Source organism: Sylvia atricapilla, chromosome 6 (assembly GCF_009819655.1).
Source record: "Sylvia atricapilla isolate bSylAtr1 chromosome 6, bSylAtr1.pri, whole genome shotgun sequence".
NCBI classification, from domain to species: domain Eukaryota; kingdom Metazoa; phylum Chordata; class Aves; order Passeriformes; family Sylviidae; genus Sylvia; species Sylvia atricapilla.
The window spans coordinates 47,256,667-47,274,185 of record NC_089145.1 but is presented as its reverse complement, the minus strand read 5'-3'; the positions used below and the strand labels follow the sequence as shown (position 1 = coordinate 47,274,185).

Here is a 17,519-nt window from a genome sequence, read left to right as displayed (position 1 = left end):
TAGGAGCAAACTCAGGTCTGCACACAGAGCTTGGAGCAGCCTACAAAGCTGCAACTAGAGCTCAATCTACCCCACCTGCTGATTTAAAAAAACAAGGCTATAGAAGGAGAAGGAGCTGAAACTCTCAGAAACCCCCCTTGTGCCTTAGTCATGGAATACTTTTGACCACATTCTTGCTGCTAAAACCAACCCTCAAGGGCAGCTGAAAAGTGCGAATACATCTGCTGCAGAAAGCCAAAGGGCTGAGTGGGTACAGCTGGCACCAGAGCTGGTGCACTGGGGTTTTAGGGAACTTAGATACTGGATGTACAATTGATCAATTGATAGTTTGACCACTGTCTTCCCTCCTTGGGCTACGAAGTGTGTGTATTGGCTTAAGAAAGATAAGTCTTAGTTTGAACAGGGCCATGTTCAAACCAAGGAAAGTGTGAAGGAAAGTGTATCTTTAATGCATCACTGGGTGCCTAAATGTTGCTCTTGATCTGCAGTGACAATTTAGCAAGGAATTGCCTTGAAGTTGATGTGTGATGTCTCAGTAGTCTGCACACCTAGGAGTTCCTTTAGAAAAGTAATACTTTTTCTTTTCTGGAACTAGCTTCTGTAAAGTATCTTCCCATTAACTTGAATTTGTTTCTCTTCCTCTTTGTGACCCAGTCATGAAGAGCATACCAGGGCTGGCTGTAGGGATTTTAATACCACTGAGAAATGGAATGTTCCTCATGTTCCATGTACCTGCAGGTCAGTTTGCTGCATTAATCTTCTGCCATCATTAGTTCCCTATTCTCTTAACTGGGCAATGATAACCATTTCCATTATATCCTGATAGTGATTGTTTATCACTTAAAAGCTCTGCAGCTGTTGCCAAATGAAGCAGAGCATTTCTTTTCTCCCACACTATGAGAAAAAGAAAGTTTGCTGACAGTTTTTGGACAGCTGTACACTGTATTTAGCTGACCCAATGGCGCTTTGCAGCCCTTCACATCCAAAATTCTAAGGCAATGAAGGAGAAAAACTCTGTTAGACCTCATAACACCTTCTTACAAATAATTTTGGTTATTTTGGTAGATTACTATTTATCTGCAATAAATGTCTGCCTTAGACAGAAGGATATTTGTAGGGTGTTAAGCCCCATCAGATGTACTGTCATCCCTTCTCTGACAACCACTTGCCACGTCAGAGGCTGAATTCAGTGTTCTGGCTGTGGGTGATTTGTCTTATGAATAACTGGTATCTATGCTGGGGAGCTGGCATGCACCCAGCAGATAAGAGTTGAGCAATGCTGGCAAGAGGCCTCGCTCAGGGGCTCAGTGCTGCTTCTGATTCACAGGAGAGTGACTAAACTTTTGCAGAATAGGCAGCCTAATCTTTAAATATTCTTGGGTTTCTCATTTTTTGAAAATGTTTTATCTGATTCTTAATTTTTAAAATATAGTTTCTTACTTTTCTTTAAAATTTCCTTATAATTTTCAAATCTGACTTACCAAGTGTCTCACTTTATCATTGGAGGCTGAACTTTCTTGTCATGATTTGTCCTTGGCAAATCCTCACCACCCCCAATAACTTCTACAATGTGCACCTGGAGTTTTTTCAATAAAAAAAGTTTTTATCAGAAGCTTAATAGTTAAAGAGCATAGCAGAAAAAATAATAGAGACTATTTCTTTCTGTGCTAACTATAAGATGAAGTAATTTCTTTGTTTCTGAAAAAATGTAACTTGATTATGATATTGATGCCTTAAGAAGGATGAACTCTCACAACCTGAAGCTGTAACTGGACAATTAAACACCAATATGCAAATGGACCAAAACTTATAAAAATATAAGACCTCATGACCACTCAGCCATTTTGTCACCATTCTTAGTCCACCCTGGGTGTAGCCCTGGTCAGGCTCCTGTCCTGCCCATGGTGGATTCTGGAGGCCTTTCAATAAATACCTGTTTTATTCTCTAGCTCTGTCCAGTCTGTTTCAGGTCAGTCTTCCCAAGGCATTAATATCATAATAATTCAGGGTCACTATCTCTGTTCAGGACTAGTACTTTGCCTGGTACAAGTATGTACAGCTTTCAATTCCTGTGATGTACATTAGGTGAGGTTTTGACCTCTAACCTGTTATTCACAGCACAGTTCTGTCACTCAGGTAAGGAATGCTTGGAGCATTAAATATTTCTGCTTATTCTCCTTCCAGTGCTGAAGAGCATTTCTCACTCTGTGGTACTCCAGAGCTACATAGCACCTACATTTACCCATACACCAAAAACAGGACAATTTGAAGACTTTTGTCAGGATTTGGACCTTGCAGTTTATCTATGGAGTTATTCTTCATGATGGATGTGAGATTTATTCCAGCTCTTCCTGTGGGAAATGGTGGTGGCTGTTTTCATTCTTAATGTGTGCCTAGAGATTTTCTGTGCAGGAGCTGAAAGCCAAATGTGAACTTTTCTATGTGTGAATTACTTCCCAGAGGAGAACATCTCTGCCAGCTGTAGCTGTACATTGGAGTGATGATGGAAAATAAGCCTCAGCTCTGGAAAGAAAATACCATTAGCAGACAGTGGAGATTTTGCTGGAACAAACCTGAAGTGCACAATGTTTAGGTGGCAGCAGAGGGTTTCCTAGAGCAGTTGCTTCATGTTTTCTTCCTAATGTGTTTTCCTGTAGAATGCACTGCAACCAGCCACACATATGCCTGAAACTGGGAAGTTTTGAATTAATAGATTCCTTATATTGTGTCTTGTCATTTAATAACCCTCCATGAGCAGTGCTTGATAGCACAAGGGACTTACTGAGTTTGTGGCAACAGCAAGGCCAGGTAGGTTGTGTGGACAAAGTTCTCCTGGCAGAAGTTGAGGAGCACTGCTAAAGCAGGCTTCTTCCCTCTTACTGCTCATGTTAGGTCGTGTGATGTAGTTTTGGTTTAATCCCAGCAGGCAACTGAACACTTTACTGACAGAACTCCTAGGTTGAGATACTAATGGTGATAATTGTAGCAAAGTAAAATATAATAATGCAAATGATAATAGTTACAACAATAATAACAGTAATGAAAAGGGGAGAGAGAGAAATAAATCCCAAGAAAAACAAATGATGCTCAACTCTTTGACCAATGCCCAGCCTGTCCCTTGGCTGCAATCAATTTGACATCAATACTGTTCTTAAAGCTAAACACAGGGCTATGCCAGCTGCTAAGAAGAGAACTAATTATCCCAGCCAAAATCAGGACTGTTGGATCGCTTCCCATGGATTGAGCCTCAGAGGGAGATGGATCTGTTCAAGCCATGCTTATTAAGCAAGCTGAAACTCAAGAGTGGGCTTTGCTAACGTTTTCTCTTGCTCACAATAATGGGTATTTGTGGTGCAGTGTCCTCTGGAGAATTCAAATAGGACATGGCAGTTGTGACCAAATGGGTCCATGGCAATTCTCCACCAGGGGTAAACATACTAGATGCAAGGGCTTCCTGTGGTTTGGGGCTGAGGAAAGAGGAGGCAGGTTCCTCATCCAACCCAGTAGGCTGGGGAAGATACCCAGGACTTTACTCTGAGTCATGAGTGAAATAAAAGTCTTGGCAATGCACAGCAACTACTGAAAACTCTAAGGAAAAAACAGCTAAAATACTAAAATAAACTGTCTTATTCAAATGGATTTGTTTTGCACGAGAGTTCCAAATTTCCTCATGAAAAAGAAAAAACAAACTCTAGCCAAACTGCTCTTGCACAATTCAGTCTCAGGGTGCGTATTTCCATCTGTTCTTTGAACTGCCAAAGGAGGATTTCTCTTGAAACCCCAGTTTTTCTCTTTGTCTGCCCTCCTGACAGACCCAAAGCCCTTCTCTTCTGTGATGAGGGTGCTTTGACAAATCCTTTGCAGAGACCAAAAGGGGTGTCTACCCTGTGTCAGGAGTCCTGCTGTACTACAAGGAAAGGGAATGTTTCTTCCTGCATTTTTGCTGATGACAATATTCTTCTTATATTATTATGTCTTCTAATATTTTTTGTTGTGATCAAACATGATTATCAGACTCATTTCCTTCTAGATAATCTTACTGAAATAAATTTTTCAGTTTAACATATGTTATCTCAAAGATTTTCTTAGTGTAAAATTCAAGACGGTATGTGTGTTATCAATACCATTGTTTTTATTTAATGTGCAGGATGGATGATTTAATTTCTTGAGGGCACTGTTTGGTTTACATAAGTGTGTTCCTCTCCTACATAAGGCAGGATGACGCAAGGCTAAATCAGAAGTGGATAAATTGCAATGTTGGAAATTCAAAGCTTAGTCATAAGACTATTGTAACTCATACACTGAAGGAGACCACACTGAGATTCCAGGGACAGTCTTAGGTCAAATATTTCCTGGTCCTTGGATGTTTGATTTGATAAACTCTAATTTCATTGACTTTTAGCATTTTCAATCCTGACAAGGCGTTTTTAAGGGCATGCAATATTCCAAGTCCCATCCTGAGATATCTACTTCTTCTTCCCTTTTTTTACACTTTGCTCTGACCTCCTTGCCATCAGGTCCCAACTCTGTTCCAGTTCATTGTCAAAGCCATTTCCCTTTTACATGCACATTGTTGACTCCTGGCCCAGCCAGTCCCTGTCTCCTCCTCCCTCAATGTTTTCTTTTGGTCACTGTGACCTCCCTGTTCATCCCCACACTCCTGATAGAGGAGGTACAGCTCCCATTGAAGAAAGCTTCAAGCATCAGCACCTTGTTATCTAAAAGCTCTCACCTTTTCTGTGTAGCCTCCCATGGGTAGCTACAGCTCTTTCTCTCCATCTTTTCTCTTCCTTCTCCAGTTCTGGCTTGCTCCTTGCTCTCCCTAGCACGGCCACCTCACCCTTTCTGTCCTTTGCACAACCTCCTGTCCCTCCCTTCCCACAGCACAGCCAGCAAACCCAAACTGACTCCCTACCAGCAAATTCACTCGTTATCACACCCGCAGCTGTGAGGGCCAGGCTGTTCCCACTCTTTGGTAATTAACACAGCCTCAATATATCAGGGGCAAGATTACGTTTAGCACTCTCTCTATCTGTCCTCCCACAACTCTGGCATTAGGAAGATGCTGATAGAGGCACTGGTGGGTTGTTTTTTCTCTCTTTTCAGCCTTTTCCTCTGTTCCTTGACTCTCAGTCTCCAATCGTATATTTATCTGTTCTTCATTAAACTCCATCTATTTCCTCAGTATTATTTTGGTCCTGCTATTTTGTCATTTGCTCTTTTCCTGTTGCTGGGAGTGCACTAAGAGCTCACTGGGACAATGAACAAGGAGTTTCTTTGATGCCCTCCAGTCCTGACCCCTGGGCAGTGAAGTGGGTCCCGTTGCTCTGTGGCCAGGTGTCCTGTGAAACTCTGTCACAGGCAACTGCAGAGGTGTATGCATCTCTGTGAGGATTTGAATACTGAAAGCTGCAGTACATCTGACCTGTGAGCAATGTGCTTTTTTTCCATCTGAGAGTCAACGTTTTTAGTTGATGTGGTATGACTTGACAGGGATGACAAACAGCTTTCTTCCCAGGAAGATGACTCCTGGCAGGTTAGAAATCCATGTGGCTATAGATCTCTGAAAATGCTTATGCATTTATTTTTAGTGATCAATGTCTTCTCTTCAATTTTCAGTTTTAGAAATTGATCAGCTGGGTTTGGTGTTGTTGTTAAAGGTGAAGATTCTCTGATATGAGAACTCTCTGTATTTACAGTTAGAGTTTTTAATATTGAAATGGCTTGTCAAAATGTTTTGATATTACAAATTTAAGTCCAGGCTGTATTATTCCTTGAGATGGGTTTCAGTAAATCCTAAATGTCATTTTATTACACTAGTGCTAGGAGCCCTGTATGATAAACTAAGTCCAGGCTGGACATTAGCAAGGCCTGAACAGATAATGCAAACATATTCCTTGTCCTAGAGAAATTAATAATAAAATATAAATTCAATGGAGACAGATGAGAACAAATTAAATTATACTTGAAAGCTCTTAAAGTGCAGGAGTTAGTTTTGCAGCAGAGAAGTATTTTAATGATGAATGCTTGACAGTGTTTATCAGGAGACTGAGAAGTAACATAAGAGAATGTAAAAATGATGTTTATTCAAAAGAACAGCCCATGGGCAGTGGAGTCTGGCAGTACTGGTCTACTGGCTACCAGAGCTGACATTTCAGTACTGATTAAGAGGTGATCGGTGGAGAATCTTGAAAGGGCAAACAAGGAAACTTTATTTATTGACCACAAGAGAAGGAATCAGTGCCCAGTGAAGGAATTCACACTCCCTTGTGCTGAGACAGAACCAGCTAGGTTGATGTTTTCCCCAACAATTGCTGTCTAAAGTGGGCTGCGAAGGTCCCATTGCTGCTGTGCTGGATTCTCTCCAAGGCAGCCTGTGACTGGCTTCACCAGGAACTTTTTATTAATGCTTATCCTGAGATTTCCTCGCTGCAATTCAAGTTCATTCTCTATTTTCATATGCACTTTCAAGGCAGGAACAACACTGCACTCCTGGGTCAGGTTTGTTGAGATTTAACCCCAGCCATCTGCCAAGCTCCAAGCAGCCACTTGCTCATTCCCCCACCAGAGGCATCTGGGAAAGAATCAAAAAGGTCAAAGCTGGAAAACTGATGTGTTGAGATAAGGACAATTTAATAGGGAAAACAAAAGCCACACAGTAACAAAGCAAAATAAGGAATAAATTCACTGTTTCCCATGGGCAGGCAGGTGTTCAGCCACCTCCAGGAGAACAGGGCTTCATCACATATAACAGATACTTGGAAAGAAAAATGCCATCACTCCAAGTGTCTCCTCCTTCTTTCTCCTTTTGCTTCCTTCTTCCTCCCATTTTTTATACTGAGCATGATGTCATATGGTCTGGAATATCCCTTTGGTCACTTTGAGTGTAAACCCTGCTCAGCAATAACAAAAATATCCCTATTTTATTGACCCTGTGTTCAGCACAAATCCAAAACACAGCTCCATACCAGCCACTGTGAAGAGGATTAATTGTACCCCAGCCCAAACTAGCACATTCCACCACTTATTCCACACCATTTTCATCATGCCCAAGTCCCACATCATTCCATACAAATTCATTAACCACCACCCTTCTTCCCATCCCTTGACATAATGCACAGAAGTAATTTCTTCAGTCAATGGACCACCCCTAGAAAACACTCATAAAGTGTCCACAAATGTTTACAAAACATCTTTTGAGTTAATTTAATCCATGACTCCATCTGTACTGGTGGTCACTCAGTAGAGGAGTGGTGGTGTGTTTCTTGGAGTTACTGGGCACCAAAACAAGCTGAGGTCTGGTCACTCATGCACTTAAACTTCTTCCTGTAAGGCCTCTCCTCCTTTGATATATGAGCTTTTTGTTGTACTAATTCCTGGAACATGCAACTCAAATCATGACTTACAACAATTTAAAGGCACATTCAATACAATCTCCGCCCTTGGCCCATTTTGGACCTGGTTGTCTGGTTTAACATTGCAATGAACTCCTCCTCTTGCCCCCAGCCTGGCTGTAACAAGGGGCTCCCCCTGAATTCCACCATTAATGTTGTCTACATCATTGTCCTCCTCTGTGGGCTACAGAGGCACACTGCTTCACCATGGGCCTCATCATGGGCTGGAAGGGAGTCCCTGCTTTCTCTACTCCAGCAGGACTTCCCAGCCACAGGAGACAGTCCTCCTTGACCTTCTCCAGTGTGGGTCTTGCTCAAGGGCTGCAGTTTTTCATGAACTACTCTAGTGTGGGCCCCCCATGAGGTCACAGGTCCTGCCATAAAACCTGCTCCAGCAGAGGCTTCTCACAGTATCACACCATGCCACATTCTCCTTCAGGCATCCACTTGCTCCAGCCCAGGCTCCTCCAAGGGCTGCAGGGGAATCTCTGCTCCAGCTTGGGCTCATCCACATCCCTTCAACTCAAGATCGCACTAGTGTTCCAGCCTGTCCAACATAGCAGCACTGCCCTGGCCACCTGCCAGCCCAGGGGCATCACCGTGGCTGTCACCAGAACCTTCCTGAGCACAGTCTAGTGAGGTGATTCTGGCCCAGCACCACAGCAAAAACTGGCCACTGACAAGCACCAGACCCTAACACACAGTCGAAAATGCATTAGTTTACAGACATTCCTACTGGAGAGTAAATCCATTGATTTGCAAGATGGTGTTAAGTGGTTTAAAGCAGTATTTAAACTACAGATGTTTTTCCTGACAGTTGAGCATATATAAAAGAAGCAGTGCTTTCATGAAAGCCCTTGTCACTTGCTCATGGATGGAAATAGGAGGTTTTCACTGTTATCTCATAGCCTAAATATGCCACTGCACTCAAGAAATGTTTTTCCCTTTATTTGTGTACATTGCAAAACATGGACAAATGTTAGTCAGATGAGACAAATGTTTTTCCCTTTAAAGGCCTTCATCTGTAGTGGGAAAATGGAACTTCTGTTTCTGCACCTTTTTCTTGATTTCAACCTTCACTTCCCTTCCCCAGAAAATCTCTCTGCTTGTAAATTTTTTGAATTAAAGATTAAGCTGGAGGTGCATTTAATAGATGCAGTTTTCAACAATTTGCTATAGATGGGAATTAGGAATTTGATTTCAGATGATTCAGGGGACCTCACATGCTGTTGTTACTACTAGTGTTTAAGCCTGATATTTATTTTAAAAACATCTGTCACAGAAGGAGTGGAAGTAGTAAACCTATGAGAGATTCTTCCTCCCTGATCCTTTAATCCACCCTTAATTCTTAAAACACCATTGCAGGAAAATAGGCTTTTAAGTCTTCAAAAGGCTTCCACTGTTCAAATTCAAAGGGTTAGAAAGAACCATTAAAAATTAATACCAATCTTGCTGCAATTAAGTTGAATATACAGATTTCTACAATCAAATAAGAGATTAATTACATATTCAAAACATCAAAAAGAACCACAGAAAGTGCAGTGCTCTAACAGTGAGTACAAGACTGAACAGGATTTCCAATGAGTAGTTAAATGAATTGTTATACAAATGATGTGTCTGAAGGGATGCTCCCTTCTGCACCAATACCCTTCTGGCTGAAGAGGCTGCACTCTCTACTTCCACATCTGTACATACACATAATTTGAGAGTTATGGAAACAGATATCACTTGCTATACATCTACTGTGCCACTGTGGCTGTGATGGAAAAGAAGTTTTCTTCTACTACCTGAGTTTGTGTTCTAGTACAAAAATCCTAATAAGGATTTTTAGTCACAGAAGTATATAGTTGCTCTTCCCCCCAAAAATAGGGGGAAAGAGACAAAATATTAAAAAAAAATAAATAAGAAAGAACAAGACTATGAAGTAAAATGTTACATAGTTTATTAATTTTGATGCAAAAAAATATAAATATGTATCTGAGGATTTGCCTCAAAATCATACAGTATCAATGATATATTCACAAATAAAAAAAAAGGATCCTTACAGTACTCGATGAACAATTTTGTAACACTTTACTGGATCAGCAAAAGTCAGGTTTTGAGGAGGTTACTGTGTTACCTTGCTTTTTTTACAATTTATGTACACTTTCTTTGTGTTACTTCACCTTGTACAATAGCTATGCACTGCATATAATTAAAGTCCACAAAGAAATTTTAAATTCTCTAAATCTTACTGTGAAAATGCACACCTGTTAAACTCTTGTTCAAAATAACCAAAGTTATTCTATACCTGCTCAAATGCATTTTATCATAAGATTAAACTCATATTTGCTCTGTAATACCTGTTGTAATTTTATGAATAGTGTTACAGGTGGTATAGTAGCTGTCATCACAGATACAATGCAGCAAAATATTCAGCTGGCTTATGGCTTTCTGCAAAGAGACCAGATTTCTGGTATTTTGTCAAAAAGCTTTTCTTTTAAGCCACTGTTAATAGGTAAGACAGGCTAGATAATCTGGTATAAAATTCTGGTACCACATGTTATGCATTTGGATGGATAACACAGAACTAGAAAAGCAAACCTGAGGAAAAACAAGAAATCAATCAAGTGGTTCACTTTAAAAGATAATTAGCTTGGTCTGTAAAGGCCAGATCAGAGTATTTTGTATTAATTTTTAATGCCATTTACAGTGGCATAAAATCAAGTGTAATATCCAAATGAAGATGGAGCTGAGAATCATTATGTTAAACTACTTTTGACTGGAAACATGTTGAAATTTGAAGACATTTCTTTGAAAGATACCCATCTCAAAGGAAATCCACAGGGAATAAACTGTGAAAAAACTTCCGATGCCTTTTGCCTGAAGTATTTCCCAACAAAGACATAAATCACGGGGTTAACACAGCTGTTGGTGGTAGCCAGCATATAAGCAAACTGCTCCCCAAAGTTGATCAGTTCCCCCCAGAAGCAGCCTTTGATCACTTCTGTACGGTATAATGTATCAAGGAATACAAAAAAAATGGTGAGGAGTCCAGCAGAAGAGAAACACCAGTACCACAGTGAAAATCAGCCTGGTTGCCTTCGTGCTTCTGTGCCTCTTGCAACCCTTTGCTCTGAGCTCTTTTTGTTCTCTTGCTGTTTTTTGTAGGGACCTAATGGTGGAGAAATTGAAGAAGATGATGGCTGTGGATGGCAACAGAAAGCCCACCACGTTGCATGCCAGGCTTTCAGCCGTTTTCCACGACGAGGTGGGGAAGTCCAAAACGCAGGCTGAAATATTCAACTCGGGAATGTATTTCACAGTCCGGAATGTGAACGCTGGGATGCTGAGAAGGATGCAAAAGAACCAGATGAGCAAGCAGATCCCTTTGGTCATGGTTTTGCTCCATATCTCTCTGTGGTTCAAGGTGTGGACAAAGGTCAGGTAGCGATCCGCACTGACGGCCACGAGCAGGTAGATGCTGGTGTACATGTTCAGGGTGAGGGAGGCGCTGATGCTGCGGCACAGGAAGCTGCCAAAGGGCCAGTCAAACTCATTGTTGATGTTCTCCGCCCAGAAAGGGAGGCACATGAGGAAGATAAGGTCAGCAACAGCTAAGTTCGTAAGATAGATATCAGCTATCTTCAGGCGGCCCTTGTGCAGTGAATAAATGAAGAGAACAAATACATTTCCAAGCAAGCCAATAACACAGACAGTGTTGATGTACTTGGGTATTATATAGTACACGATGTCCCACCACTCCTCCAAGTCTGGGCAAACAGTTGAGTTGCTCTGATTTGCACTCTGATTTGAGGAGGGAATATTCAGTAGAGGAGTTTCACTCATCTTTTAAAAAATCCAGAAGTGAACAGGAGATGTCTTTAAAACGAGAGGAAATGACTGCAAAAAAGAAGCATAAAAATGTAAAAGTTGTCTCCAATGAGTGGTGTAAATAAACATTTGGCTACTGCAAATTCTTTATTAGTCCTTACTGATTATTGATAGCTGCAGCGGTGGGAAATGTCCCCAGAATTGGCAGGGATAAAACTTCCTGTACATTCCATGAAGTTTCCTCTCCTTGCTTCCATTGTTTAAAGTGGCACAGAGGAAGGAAAATGACAAATGAGTAACTCTGTACATCTCCTCCAGACTGATGACAGACACAGATATGGGAGAACTACATATCCCTGAGAGTAGTGGGAGTCATGCTGGTGACAAAAAACCAGCTTTGCATCCTTCCCTGCCCTTTCTCTTACTCTTATTTACCATGCTATGTACATTATTATATTACTGTATTATATACTATATAATAATATATTAATATATTATTATATTCTTTTATCCTGCTGAAGCAGGATCATGCCTGTTTCCCGAACTGGGAAAGCTGCTCACTCTCTGTATGTGCCACTTGCTGCCTGAACTTTGCATTCTTTTGTTTCTTCTCGGTTCCTCCCACCCTGAACTTTGGGTTCAAAATTGCTGTTAGATTAGACTGCTTAGTGCCTTCAAATGTCAGCAGCTGACATTGACTCCTCCAAAATCCTACACTAAAAATTGTGCCTGGAGGGAAGGTCTCTGCAGCTTTAAATTTACAGCACTCCTCTCCAGCTCAAAAATTTGAGTTCAGCTGGAGAGAGGCTGTCCCAGGCTGCAAAGTGTTTAGTCCACCATAGCATTGGCAATACCTTTATTTCTTTCTGGTAACTCTGTGAGAGATTGTGCAGGAGTAAGAACATGGGCAAACCCTTATCCTCCCATGAAAATCCACTGGACATTCTGTCAGAGATCCACTGTCAGAACTGCCTCCTGCTTCATCCTTTTGGTTCTGCCATGCTTGATGATAGTGTCTGGATCCTGGTTTTTACAGGCATTTGGTCTCAGAACATTATGGTAGGCAAGTTTGTATTCAACCTGTTCTGCCATCTGCCACTTCAGTATTTCATACGCAAGTTGAGCATGTCAATCACAAAAAAGAATGTATTTGAAAAAATAAGTATTTTGCAATCAGTCATTCTAAATGTCGAGTTTCTGCTGCAGCTATTTAACTCTGCCCTTTCAGCTTCTGTATTTTACACCTAAGAGACAGCTAATAATGGGATTTCTGAAGAGAGAATTTAGGACGGTCATTCATCTCTTTTACATATATGTACAGCCTCAGTGATGTCTGTATATGAACACCTTGCAGTACTTATTTTTGGAATGTCTCTAGGAATAAGTTAAGTATTAATATTCCACATGAGGCTATCTGGTATGAATGCACAGAACATTTTTCATCACTGCAGATTTAGGCGAGCAGCAAAGTTGTATCCGAGTCCATAAACTCACTCAAGCTGGCAGCCTTGATGGAGAGCTGAGCTACAATTCAAGTCAGCACAGCTCCCTGGATTTCCTTCACAACAGTCTGAATGTTACCTAGTTCACAGACATATCATGCAAAGATAGCTGGAGAGGATCTAAAACTACAGATAAAATGCATATCGCAAATAAATGGCTGATTAGCATCAAAGAGACTCTTTCTGAGACAGCAGAAATCTAACGCTGTTATAGCAGGAGCTGGCTAAGGCAAGAGAGAGCAATGGGAGAAAATCTGTAACTTTATATTTGAAAAATGATGTAGAAAAAAAGATAGCAGTTAAACCTAAACAGAATAATTTATTTTACTAAATGTAGAATAAAAATAAGTGCTTATTGTCCTTGCTTGCCCTTTTCCTGACAACTTCTTGTTATCAGCTTATGCCAGTCACTCTGCACACTTCAGACATGATCTCTCCACTGGAGCCACAAATTCATTCGTGGTGGGCTCAGCTAAAAACATTAGGTAGTTTTATTTTTCATTGCTACTTAGATTTTATTCATGCCTAAATCCAAATTCTTGTTCACCTAGCAATGGTACCTGAGGATTCTGTAGAGTTTCTCATTGCAAAAATTTCTTCAGAGTCTACTTATCAGTGTCTGAGAACTACCACAAGCTACCAATCTTTTATAAATTCAGACTTCCAAATGTTCTCTTGACAGAAAATGCACTTTATTTTCTGTAATTTCTGTAAGTATTTTGAAGTATTTAGTGCTAATGGACAATTAGCCACATGAATGGTTTTCAATTTCTGTCCTTAACACATTCCAGTCATCTTTCATAAAAATAATGACATATTTTTCTTCCTTGGAACTGATTTCTGATGAATTTCCATGCACAGTGCATCCATCAGCCTTTTTATTATTAATACCCATTAGCCAGTTAGACCAATTAAGTAAAATGGATTATGGCTTTACACATAAACTAAGACTGACTTTCAGAATTACTTTTGTGGTGAAAAAGAAAGGGAAAGTCTTACTAGACTGCACAGATCAGAACAGAGAGCACAAAAGATAATTTTTAGATAAAATATAGACACTATTTTAATAAAGATAATACATTTTAAAAGATAGACATACCTACTCCTTGTCCCTCCTGACAACCCAGGCAAAGTTTCAAATTCAGAAACAGTTGATAAACAGCAGTTCAGAGGTTACTGAGAGAATTCAAAGATGCATCCTGGGGCACAACTGAGTGACTGAGTGCTGTTCTGAGTGTTTGCTGGCCATACACCATGTGTGTGATGTTATGTTTTGGAAGAAAGCCCCAGGATTTTTTTTTTTTAAACTTTCCCAAATGTCAGCTGTAGTAATTTTCAAGACATGTGGAATGTTTCATTCTCATTGTGAAATAATACAAGCCATACGTCGTGACTCTTGTCATCCTTTGACCACTAATTAAAGCTCTCTAATTGTCCTTGGCAATTAAAAGTTCCATTGTGTGAGTGTCTGTAAAAAGAATAACTTCATTAATAGCTCTGAATTGCCTTCTCTGTGCTAATGCACACAGGGAGAAACTTAGGTTTTTGTTGTGTTGGGAGCTTCTTTTCCTGCTAGACATGAGGGGAAAACCATGCCAAGGAACTGGGGTAAAGGTAAAATAGGTAGGAATTGCTGCTGAAATGTGAACCTTGCTAAACCCCATTTCCACTCTTTTTGAAAAGCACTGTTTTTGCATCCCATTATAGGTGTCCAGTGCATGAACACCTGTGATTACTTTTCACTAATATTCATGGTGACTGCTGCATTTTCTCAGGCTTGCACCCAAATAACCTTCTTATTTTTCTGATCACTTTTTGGGACTTCTGAGAGTGGTTGTTCATAAATTACTTTTATCTTTTTCACTCTGATTGTCCACTGATAAGAGCAGTATTTAAAAAAGATAATACCTTGCATCTCAGACTTTACATGCAAATCTGTCTTAGTTATAGCCATGTAGCCATGTAAACAATGTGGGTTTTCAATTAACAAAAAACAAAACAAAACAAAAAAAAAAAAAAAAAGGAAAAAGAGATAAATTATCAAGGGATTGGAATATTATTTACTTAAAGGAAAGCATTCTTCTCATTGTCTACTTAACCAACACATGCACCATCTATCTCAATTATTATTCAATTGTGTCCATTTTTGTTTGATAAATAAGTTAAAATGAAAAGGGAGGCTGAATGGCAATACCTTATTATGGACTTCCCTATCATGAAAAATACTTTTATTCCAAATTTTTATTCATTAAAGGATATAAATTAGTTACACAAACAGTGCTAAAATTGATATAAAATGTTCCAGTTAACACCATCACAATGCAGAAAACTCTACAGGGCTAAAGATTTAGTGGGGTTTTTTTAATATCTTGCAAAATTTTAATTTCAGCAAAGACTTAAAACACAACATGCAATTTGGGAATTGCACATTATGTAAGGAATCCTAACAAATTATAGGAGGAAAATCTTGAAACAACCCATCTTACACTGACTCATAAAGGTAAGTGCAATATGACAGGAGATCTTCGTCACAGACTTTCCAAAGCCTCTTCTTTGCTTACACTACTGCATTTCCTTGTTTAAGTTATTTTTTCCATAATGAAGAACATTTGAGCAATAACAAGAAGTTTGGAATTTGTCCTTGCTTGGACATGAATCTCTAGGATCTGGCAAGTTCCACATTTACTCAGAGACTAAAAAAGAATAAAAAACTGCAGCTGTGTCTAAAATTCATATGATAAATAACAAAAAATTGTCACATCAAAATGGGATCAAAATACTGTTTTTGCAAATCCAACTCCTCTTTGCAAATCAAGTTTCTTATTTTATGTTGTTTTTCATTGCTATATTTGGAACATTTTTCAGTAATGGAGAGAGATTTAAAATTGCAAGTCCATGCATTTAGTAGAAAAAATGAATAGGCACTGCAGTAGCTCCAGCATTTAAACATCCTAGATCAAGTCCACAGAAGAAGCTGTAACTTTATATAGAAAGGGGATTTAATTTATTATGTCTTTAAAGCTTCCTTCCTCATTTCAACCTATAGAAAGTATATAAAGACCTGGTAGCATTTCAGAGTTTGCACAGATGTAATGGACCATGAATTGAAGGAATGTGAAGGGTTAGTTTAAAAATATCTATAAGAGTCAATAGTTAAGCTTTTTCTCTAACATAAAAAATATATGTGTCTATTGGCACCTTCAGCTCAGGATACTCACAGCATGCTGGTTTATGCTTTAAGCTTGAATGATCTTCAATCACACCATCTAGGCAAACTTTCCTGCAGAGAGTAAACATTTTCTAGAGCTGGGTAAGAATTTACAAATGCTAACTGAGCCTCTCTGATCAGAATGATTAAACAAACACGTTGATATACTTAGAGGTAAGACTCTTTGCTTAATTATCACACACATTACAAGGTAGACAAATGTCAAAAATCCCAAAGGTCTCCAGAGTTCTGGCTCTTGGTCCAACAGTTCAACTATTAAAAATCTTCAATTTAAGGTGGCTGGAGCCTTTAAGGATTAGAAAAACAATCTTTTTGGATTATGTTTTAAATATTTCATTTTCTTTATTGAAATATTTGGCAAATCTGCTTAGTTGTCTGCTATAACTGTTCATCTGCTCTGAAACAGCAGAAAAGGTTTTTAATATGACCTCTTGATGTAAAACTCTTTGTTCAGCTTAGTTGGATTTCTTCACATATGCTATTGTATATGTATACAAAGACTGCTAAGGAGAGCTTAACCTCTGGTGCAGTTCTTTACAATTCCCAGAGAATGATCCTAGTACTACCACAGTGTGGTAATAATCAAGCCCTACTAACTACAGTTTACAGAGCTTGAAACAGCAAAATATGAAGGAGCCAATATCGGATGAAAAACCTATAGCAAAGTACTGAAAGAAGAATGGAATGGAAAGATGATTCAGTGGCTAAAGTGTGCTTAGGGATTTGGGAGACCTGAACAAAGATCTTAACTCCTCCACTGAAACTCTGTCTAAAAAGGAGCAACTTTCTCTTGTCTGTAGCAAGCACCAGTGGTTTGTATAACAGCTTTAAACTCTTAATTTTTCAAGTGAAGCCAATAATCCACTTGAAAAATGAAAGAGAGGAGAAATGAGAATTATTCCTGCCTGTAAATGCTAAAGGCCAGAAATATCATCTGGCTGCTGCTATCCTTGCCATTCCTCTGGCCATGGTCCCCACCTCTGGCAGGATGAATGAGGAGCCAGCTCTTTGCATGGCCAAAGCCTTGAGAACAGTTGTGGCAGCCTCAGTAAAAAAGAAGTTGGGAGCAGAGGTAAGAGGGGGGCAGGATAAAGAAGAATAAAAAATATGATTACTCTTTGGCATGTTCAGCTGTGAAATTCTCAGGACAAAAGTCTGACCTCATTTTACTAAAAAATCCTTCTCATATTTTGGTATGTTTCTGTAAGAACAGAACCAAGCCAAGTGTGACTGGAAACTGTCAGTAGGTCAGATGTAGCTTGAATGTTACCCTTTATTTCTTGGGGTTTTTTGTTGCACGTATAAATGGTGCATGTGAATACCACAAATGTTTAATCACACTAGAGTCAGTAAAATGTGAATTAAACAGTCTGTATGCTGACATTGTCTGTTCTGTGACGTGTAGAAGCTGCTGCAGGGGCTTTCCATTGTTGCTGGTGTCTGCATAGGACCTTTCAATATCAGCAGGCAGAGAAAAGCCACTGAAAATACTTCAGTACCCTTAATTGCCTTAATTCTGATTTAAACTTCCAAAGGGACCGAGGGGTGGTCAATGGCACTTAGAAATGGGCCTTGAAAAGA

The 17,519-nt window shown here is 39.6% G+C and overlaps 1 protein-coding gene across 1 annotated transcript in view; it reads right to left on the bottom strand.

The window, feature by feature from the left end:
* Window positions 1-9,314: 9,314 nt before the first annotated feature.
* BDKRB1 (bradykinin receptor B1) overlaps window positions 9,315-17,519 on the bottom strand; it is a 29,237-nt gene continuing 21,032 nt past the window's right edge. The window contains 2 exon segments of the mRNA XM_066321824.1: window positions 9,315-10,414; window positions 10,416-11,276. Of these exon segments, the coding sequence (XP_066177921.1) occupies window positions 10,136-10,414; window positions 10,416-11,222 (1,086 nt within the window). The 5' untranslated portion in view covers window positions 11,223-11,276 and the 3' untranslated portion in view covers window positions 9,315-10,135.